Below are 9,707 nucleotides of genomic sequence, written 5' to 3'. Positions count from 1 at the left end.
CCTGCTCCGTTGCTAGCGTCCTCGTTCCCATGGAGCCGACTAATTTTCGCCCTCCGATGGCCAAATTAGCTTGCGCAGTCCAGGTCTTCTCCTGTTCTCTATGGGGCTCCGTGTAGCTCCGCCCCGTCACGTGCCGATTCCAGCCAATCAGGAGGCTGGAATCGGCAATGGACCGCACAGAAGAGCTGCGGTCCACGGAGGAAGAGGATCCCGGCGGCCATCTTCACCGGTAAGTATAGAAGTCACCGGAGCGCGGGGATTAAGGTAAGCGCTCCGGTAAGCTTTCTTTAGGTCCCTGCATCGGGGTTGTCTCGCGCCGAACGGGGGGGGGGGGGGGGGGGGTTGAAAAAAAAAAAAACCCGTTTCGGCGCGGGACAACCCCTTTAAGAAACAATATGACTTCCATGAACATTTGTGATTGTATTACACAACGTCAGCAATAGCTGACCCTGTGTAAAATAAGGAAACCCCTTCATACTGACATACCTGAGACGGAGACAGGCAAGACGCGCTGGGGTTCCCATATAATGGTAGTGCTGATCTTACAAGCGCACTTTGCCCACATGGGGCATTTAAGGTGCAGTGCAGCCTGGCAGTCTCTGTCCTGGACCACAGCATTATATTTACAGTAATGCGAAGATACAAGTGTTGTAGAGTTATTCTCAACATCTCGCTTTCTCATCCTTCCTCTGGTCGTCTTGTTCATTTCTTAACAGTGACCCAGAAATGGTCAAGTCTCCCTGAAGAAACCAGTTCCCTGGTGGTAGGATTACCACATTCCTCAATCTGCGAGTCCTGTACAGTTATAGCAGCTGTGCTACAAGAATGCCTTACAGAAGTCCACAAAGTGCTTCCGGAAATAAGAATTACAAGTAGGGGCACAACAAAAAATGGCCTGAGTTTGAAGAGCAGGGCTGAGCAACTGGAGACACTCCAGCTTACTGCAGGGAATCCACAAAGGCATCAAACTCCTCCATGTTTTTTTCATGCATGGCCAACTTTTCCGGCAGCGAATCCTATGGAGAGGAGACAGAGGGTGAATTTAGTACAGTAGGCAATGACCATATATTAAAGTTTGTGTTGTGCTGGTGACAGAATTCATCTACATTGATGGAAAATGCTGAAGAAAAAGTGCACAGAAATGTGTGACCCTCTAGGCAAAAGCCAAATAAATTGAGCTTTTACCTGGAGTCAATGTAAAGTAAGCCTCCACCTCTAGTCTGCCAACAAAGTGACTCCATTTGTCAAGGGAATGACTGACTTAAAAGATAGTTAAGGGAACACTTACCACAACCATAACTGCATCGGTAAACAGCGGCAAAAGCAAGCACTGTTTTCCCACTGCAGTTTGTGGTGCGGTCTTTACAGTATCCAAACCGTACCTGTGTGAATACACCCATAAACACCACAGAATAACCTAAAGTCACTGAATCTTCAGGGTTGTCCATCTGTCCAATAAGAAAGCAGAAGCGATGGCGAATCCAGATCAAATGTGTGATTTACGTGCTTTTTTTTTTTTTTTAAGTAGTTAATTTTAAAGTGGATCATCCTTCTTAAGGGCAACTCCTTCCAAACAGGTTTCTCCTATTACTTCCTCACTTGCCTTCCCATCGCAAAAAAACAAACAAAAAAGAAACATTCATTCAGTAATTTGATGGCCATAATGTGGCTGCATTTCTGCATCTTTCTTATGGCAGTAAAGCGATGTGCAGTTGGCTCACTATAAGGTTCTAGGATGATCTGAGGTTCTGTTCAGATTACGTTTGGAGCCACAAATTTCCACTTCTTTCACCTGAGCCCTTTTTGTCAGACCAGTATAAGCTGGCATACGTTTTGTGATAAAGGAACAGCGTAGATCTTTTCATTTAAAATACACCCAATAGAAGACTATAGGTGATGTATCCCATTCTATGCCTATACAGTGGGATACGTCGCAGCCTTCCATCAGAGGTTTACATCAGAGACCCTCCTGACGTAGGATCTAGACACGGTGTGAACTAAACTTGAACCATAGTGGGGTGTCCTGCAGGAGTAATATGGATGCCAAGATGCAAGCAAATAACAGCATTTTGAATGTGACCTAAAGGCATCATGTCCACGGCACACGCACCTGTCTGTGTCTTCATTATTCTGTACTGCAGATGTGTGCGGACGTGCCGACGCGCATGCACAGTACAAATTTTTTTATTTTTTTTTTAAATCTCCTGCGGAATCCGTGGCCCATCCACAATGTCAATTGCAGACTGGCTGCGGGTTGGACAGCTTCCATTGACTTTAACGGAAGCTGTCCGTGCAGGAACCACAATAAAATGTAGCGTGCTGCGATTTTTCATCTGCGAGCGGAAACAGAGTGCGATTTCCGCTCATGTGCATGAAGAATTGTTTTTCCATAGCATGCTACAGAGGGTTATTGCTGCGGAATCCAGAGGCGGACACCCGCTCCGGATTACGCAACAGAAATCCACCCGTGGACATGAGGCCAAAAGATATGAAAATGATCTGCCAAAAGCAAGTATATATCTGACATCTGCTGATTAACTAACACACATACTGTGTGTTATACTTATTTGTTGTATCGAGTAGTTGCCTATACTTTTTAGTAACCTTGTTTAAAAAAAAACTAAGTTTTTCAAGAAAGGACACAAGTTAGACATTTGTCTGTCCACTAGAAACCCATGGTGGCTGTGTATGCGAACAGGGCTTTACTTTTGCTGCAATTTTAATCAGTTGCTGCTGAGGTCTGCCCTATAGTATGAGCAAAACCGTATATTTAATCATGATGGAAACTGTCAGAGAACCCTCCGTGTAAAACATACACCATTGAATATTTATACCTGCGGTTACAACTAATAAAGTCTAAGAAGCATAACCTTTAAAGAGAATTTCTCACCAGGTCTTCTGCCATTGACTGGACAGCAATGTCAATAGAAAGGCTGCTCAGCTGAGGCGGGTTCTGAAACTCCAGGTAGAAGGTTCCCACATCCATAGGAAGGTCATCCTTAGAAAAAGCCGGTCGCTAGAAAATGGAATAAAGTCTCACTTTTTGTTAAGGAAAAACGTTACTAAGTTTAAAAAGTATTTGCACTTTTTAAAAACTTTTGACATGTTAGAAGTTTTAATTAGCGTGGGTCCGAGTGCTGAAACTCCTACTGATCACTGAGATGAAGGAGCTGTAGCACTGTGCCCCTTCGGCTGTCTTCGTTACTTGCTGGCTCGCTCTTCTCAGCAGCAGAAGGCGCCTGACGCACAGACTTCAATAGACAGGTATGCATCAGTCTTCTGCTGCAGAGAGGAGCTGACAGACAGAGCTAGCCGAAGGGGCGCAGCACTCAGGTTAGCGCTGCAGCCTCTTTGTTTCAGCAATCAATGAGGGTCCCGAGCCCACACTCATCCAAGCTTGCTCCGACAAATCAAAAGTTTTTAAAAAATACAGTTTCTCTAAGTCATATAGTTCTACTGCTCAGGATTCAGAGTAGCTTGGCTGAAATAATAGGGTACCATATATACTCGAGTATTAGCCGACTCGAATATAAGCATAGTCAATAAGTTTTAACACAAAAAAACTGGGAAAACTTATTGACTCGAGTATAAGCTGAGCTATACTTTCGTATATACTGGGTAAAAAAAAAAACACAACAAACTCACCTCCCAGCCAGCGTCTGTGTCTGTGCGGCAAGCTGCTTGAATTCTCCCCGCTGTCATCTGTGCTCAGCTCTGTCATCGCTTTGTAAGTAAGCGTTGTGATTGGATTGAGCACCAGCCAATCACAGCCGGCACTCGATCCAATCACAGCGCTTACTTACACAGTAAGTGCGGCAAGCTGCTTTAGAATTCTCGCTGCTGTCATCTCCCTGCTCGGCTTTGAAATCCCTCGCTGTCAGCGCCGTGTAAGTAAGCACTGTGATGGGATCGAGCGCCAGCCAATCAGTGAATGTCATTCACTGATTGGCTGTGAAAGATCGAGCGCTGACTGTGATTGTCTGGCGCTCGATCACATCACAGCGTTGACGGCAGGGGATGACAGAGCCGAGCAGAGAGGACGACGGGGGAGGACAGCGGGAAGAATTCAAGCAGCTTGCCGCATCACCACCGGTAACACAGGAATTCAAGCAGCTTGGCACCACCGCTGGGGACACGGATGCCGGCTGGGAGGGGAGTATGGAGGGGTTTTTTTTTAAACTCTTCCCTGACTAAAGTATAAGCCGAGGCTTTTTCGGCACAAAAAATATATAGCCTCTCTTTGCTCTGCTTTACATTTTATACGATTGTGATTCCACCTATGATTGATTCTTTAAATGTGTTGTTCCTATTAAATGCTTATAATGTATTGTGTGTTTTGTATAATAAAAAATATATAGTATGTAGTTCTCACTACATTCCTTTGTGCTTAATATATGGTGGAGTGATACGGAATACTGATTTGTTTGGCATTTCTACCAAATACTGGCCTTACTCTTATATGGATGCCTTGTGTTATTCTTATACACTATTAAATATTATTGCTGTTGGTTGACGATACGCCTAAAACATGAAAAGGTGCATCCTTTTTTATATATTAGGCTGCCTGTCCACCGGTGATTGTTCATTGCGTTACCCGCAGCAATAATCCGGCATTGCTATGGAAAGCGCAGCTGCAGCATCCATGAGCGGAGAATGATAGCGATTCTCCGCTTGCGGGTTCTAAATCACAGCATGCCGCGATTCTCCGTTGTGAGCCTATCTGTCAGATAGGCTCACTGCAGAGAACTGACAGCAGCCCCCCTACTCCCTCGCGGTAGAATATCGCTGCCAATATTCCGCAACGGCCGTGGACAGGGGGCCTTTGTCATATCTCGGATCCTCTGTGTGCACCAGCTATCAATAGACATCCCTGATAGTGTGCACTGCCAGCATTATGCCATAAATAGCATATACACACTTTGGCGACTTCCAATCCCATATTGAAATGAGCATATTTAATTGGTAGAGTGGGCAGCACTTACAAAGTCCACCATAACAAAGTCATCCTGGGGTACTTCATTGCTTGAGCAGGAGCTCTGCAAACTGCGAGCATCTGGGGTCACCTCTTCCGGAGTCTCGGGACAAACCACCTAAAATAAAAGAAAAAAATTACCGCAAACCATGTATCATAAATCAGTGGAAAATCTGTAAGTCAATCCTTATGAGCTAGAACACTCATAGCACTAAAGTACTAGGATCAGGGGTGAGGACATACCATGTGGTCGGTGTCCTCCACATCAATCAGTCTGGGTGCAAACACAGCGAATGGTATATCTGTGCTGGCATAAGTGACCTGAGAATAGATCAGAAACAATTCATGCTTTTCACAGTGTGTATATAGCAATGGGCAGTGGTTTAACTCATTCTCTCCTAGGTCGTTGTGGCAGCTATGCATTTAATGTGAGCCACTGTGACAGGAGCTTTTACTACGGCACCCAGAACTTTGAAGGACACCACTGCACATGCGCTGGCGTCTCCAATGACACACACTGCTACATGCAGTACATGGCTGGTGAGTAATGGAAATCATGGCTGGCAGAAACTGTCATGAGAAGACAGACGAGTTGGCCCCATCAACGTCTCACATGGCACCAATAACCCACTTTGGGAATTTCATCCATTGACATTTTAGCAAAAAGGAGAGACTCACACATATGTACACCAAAGAGTGTGAAGAACGCATACGCGTGGGAGGTGACCTACAATAATTGTGTGACTGCATTACCTTTCTACTGGAGGAACCATGAATACCAAGAGGACACAATCATTATAAATAGGAGATCTTTGTCTGTAAGGCTGCCTTCACAAGTGGCGGATTTGCAACACATTCTTTACAGTAGAAATAAATCTGCACTATTTAGTGTAAATCCGCAGCAGATCTCACCCTATTGATTTGAATTAAAGCAAAAAGGTGAAATCTTGTACAGATCTGCACCAAAACCTCTATCAAATGGTGCAGATTTTGACGTGGATATTTCTGCTCTGTAAAACCCGCAGGACATTCCTTGTGTGAACGCAGCCTTATGAGGAATTATACTCACAGTACAAGACATTTGTATTACTAGCATTTTGGCTGCAAGGAGCCCATAACAGGTTGAAGTTCTGATGCTTGATGTATGGTTTTTATTTTTAATGTTTTTTACTAGTTTTTTTAAAACATTTTATTTTATAGTTTTTGTTCATTAAACTATACTTTTCTAGAATCTAAGATCCCGGAAGCTTTGAGTTAGTTTTGTTTCTTGCTTTAAACAACCTTCCGGAAGAACAAAATTCTGTCTCAGAACCAGAAGGGGACATATTACCTGCAGTTGTTTTTCTCTGTTGTCCCTCCCTCCACGGATTCCAGGTCCTGTTTTCAGTCATCCAAGATGGCTGACAATCTTTAGACTACCTAATTCCCACCGTGCATTGGTAGTGTTAGACTACCAATGCACTATACCAGCTCTGTGATTGGCCAGAACGGCTATCGTGATCAACATTAGGTAGACAGAAAGTTGATCCTGCCATCTTGGACAGCCGAAAAGAGGGCCCAAAACGTGCGAATTGGAGTACTGGGAGAGAAGAACAACTGTAGGCAATAAATCCCCTGTTCCGAAATTGCAGGGTTGCTTTAAGGTTACCATTTTCTATGTGGATAACATAGTATTAAGCCAGTGCACTTGGCTCCTGGCTTTTGCCTGATAGTCTAAGAACCAAATGAGGCCATATCCTTAAGGGGTTAATAGGATCAGCACAGACATCCACTTGGACATCCTCTAAAGCTGTGTTCACTCACCTGAGGGGAAGGTTTTTCCACAAAAGCCCCAACTTTACGGGTGAAAAGAAAAGCAAGGATAACTGTAAAAACTAAGTCACAGTAAGATTGGAAGGTCTATGGACTCATAGGCTGAGGACTTACCTGCTGGAGGTAGTGCCAGTTACATGTGATGGTGAAGTCAAAACCGCTCTGTCATGATCTGCTTGAGTACCATGTGCAGGTTGGGCAGTAATATTGGGCAACCCACCCTCCTTTCCTGGCACCATCATCTATTAATACAAAAACAAAATGGGTTAACGAACAATTAGGACCTTGGAGTTACACTCTTCACTATATATAAGGAAACTTGCTGCTGGAATTCATAATTCTGGCTGCTCACTATACCCCTGACTGACTACAGACCAGAATTTCACAGCGGCAGTGTGAGTCCAAGAATTGTGTATATCGAGAAGCTTACTTGGTTGGACCTTAAGGAATCCTAAAATATAACTTTTATTCGAATTAATTAAAAAGGTATAGAAGGACAAACATATACATGTATTTACAAAAAGAGAAAGGATTGTTGAAAAGAATCCGTTTAGAGCCACTAAAGCACTAAGATAACGACTGATTTGGTTAAGTTCCAATGGTGGGCGCTCAACCAACTAGTTCAATCAGTCCAGAACGTAACAGATATCTTGGTTGTTTACAGTGATTACAGCGCAGGTGTCTACCCGATAGCTGGGTGACTACTACAAGGAGACCTGGACGGTAAGTTTATCCCTACGCGTTTCCCCCATTAAAGGGTTCCTCAGGGGCAAGAAAAATTGGATGATTCTAGTCGTAATGAACCGGATAGTGGCTTAGAAGATTAATATATAGAGAGATTAGCTTTAGTCAGACCAGATAGTGGCTAAAAAAGTTGCATATCTGAGTAAGAGCATAATAGCAATCCAAAAGATGGATAGGCAATCAATCCCCCACGTTGATAAGGACTAGTATGATAGAATAACAAGTCCTAATCTCAGTCATGCCGTTATATTCTAATGCATGTGATCCAAACTGAACCCTCCACTAAGATATCTGGAGTAAGTATCATGCCAGCTGGTCACTGAAATAAAGCTCAGCCAGAAACTAGATATAACCCAAACTGGATAATAACTTCTAGTGCAGCTAAATAGCTAACGGCGCAAGCTAGATCCAAAATGAAAACTAAATAAATGAAAAAAACCGCGGCATGTCAGCCCTGGTGGTGGACTATCCGGTTCATTACGACTGGAATCATCCAACTTAGTGCTTTAGTGGCTCTAAACGGATTATTTTCAACAATCCTTTCTCTTTTTGTAAATACATGTATATGTTTGTCCTTCTATATCTTTTTAATTAATTAGAATAAAAGTTATATTTTAGGATTCTTTAAGGTCCAACCAAGTAAGCTTGACTGACTACAGACCATTTATGCCTGCTAATGGACAGGTCACCTTGGAAATTTTTAATTCCTGCAGTTGTTGGCCCGTTACATTCTGTTTAACCCGATACAGAAATTAAGGGAGATGTCAGGGAGTTTTTTTTCCTTTCTCTCTACACTATTGATAATCTGCCACTTGGGATACATACCGATCAGCTGTTCGCCGGGCCTGCTGACAGCGCTGGAAGCAAGTAGCACTGTCAACATTGCAGCAACCCGGGTTGGTACTTCATTGAATCAATGCTGTACCTGCAGTACCATCACCGACCACTGCAATACGGACAGCACTATCTGCTTCCAAGGCTGTTCACACTGACAGCAGTCCAGAAAACAGCAGATGAGAGGGGATCCCGAGTGGCGGACCCCCACTGTTCAACTACTGATGACTTATCCTGAGGATAGATTATCAACAGTAAAAGTCCTGAACAACCCATTTAAGCAAATCTGCTAATACAAGTATATTCAGGAATGGTTAGGAATGCTGTTTCCTTATACGGAGTTGAGAACACAGCTCCAAGTTGTGGAAACACACTTTAAACCTTGGATTCAAGCAGGATTCTTTGCAAGGGCTCACACTTCAAAATAAGCTGGCGCATCTTTTGGCCGCCGATGATCCAGAAGAGCACATCTATGCCAGCTATGAGCCGGTGTAGATTTGTGTGTTATGATTTGAAATGATAGTAAATGTGTTGCTCCACAGGAGGCCCCACCCTCCCAATAAGCCCCTCCAACTTACCAGAATAAAATAGTCACAAATTACTGAACAAATTTGATGTACACCATAACCTGCAACTTACTTTTTTGATGCCACAAAATTGGCATAAAACCTTTAATAAATGACTCCCATCCCATTGTCTTAATACAGAGGCCACCACTGACCTTGGATTCCTCATGTAGCTACTCTGGCCAATCAGAGTGGGTATAGTACACCAATAGTTAAACACTACCAATGCACGGTGGGTATTAGGTGGGTCTAGGGATACAATCATTATTGCAACATATTCCATGTGCTCCATCCTCTAGATAGGCCTTAGGATAAAAACCACCATAGAACTAATGAGACTTGAAGAAAACATTTCCAGAATAGCTAGCACAGCATGTTGGTTCTAATCTACCCCATGACCATAGTTTACTACAAAGTTATCAGCTTCAGAGCAGCCAGCTTTATCCATCAGCTCCCCGCAGCAGCACAAGCTTAGGGGGAAAAGCAGAATCAATACATGATCCCCATCCAAATTTTCCTCCCATTGATCTGGGTGCACTAGAGCTTAGGACAGATAAACTCTCTGTGATGCCATTATTCACGTTACCAGAACCCATGAGATTCGCCACCTCCCCATAAACGTGTTTCATTAATCCTATTCTTGTGCATTAAGCCCGTCTCCTCCTCCCGAGGAGTACCTGGTATGGAAGGGTAGCGCTCACTCCAGCAGCCAAGGCCACAGGGTAGCCCAGCTCTGAGGATGCAGCTCCAAGGACAGTTGAGTTGGCTGGTAAGAAAGG

General features: G+C 43.8%; 1 protein-coding gene across 1 annotated transcript in view; it reads right to left on the bottom strand.

Moving 5' to 3' along the window:
- Positions 1-394: 394 nt before the first annotated feature.
- Positions 395-9,707, bottom strand: part of LOC136601935 (autophagy-related protein 13-like) — a 117,198-nt gene continuing 107,885 nt past the window's right edge. Inside the window, exons 9-11 of the mRNA XM_066588853.1 lie at positions 4,983-5,090; positions 2,891-3,016; positions 395-1,016 (exon numbers count right to left, since the gene is read on the bottom strand). Of these exons, the coding sequence (XP_066444950.1) occupies positions 939-1,016; positions 2,891-3,016; positions 4,983-5,090 (312 nt within the window). The 3' untranslated portion in view covers positions 395-938. The remainder of the gene's footprint in view (positions 1,017-2,890; positions 3,017-4,982; positions 5,091-9,707) is intronic.

The sequence above is a fragment of the Eleutherodactylus coqui genome, unplaced genomic scaffold, assembly GCF_035609145.1.
Source record: "Eleutherodactylus coqui strain aEleCoq1 unplaced genomic scaffold, aEleCoq1.hap1 HAP1_SCAFFOLD_246, whole genome shotgun sequence".
NCBI classification, from domain to species: domain Eukaryota; kingdom Metazoa; phylum Chordata; class Amphibia; order Anura; family Eleutherodactylidae; genus Eleutherodactylus; species Eleutherodactylus coqui.
Note: the sequence above shows the minus strand (reverse complement) of the source record. Positions and strands in the feature narration are given on the sequence as shown.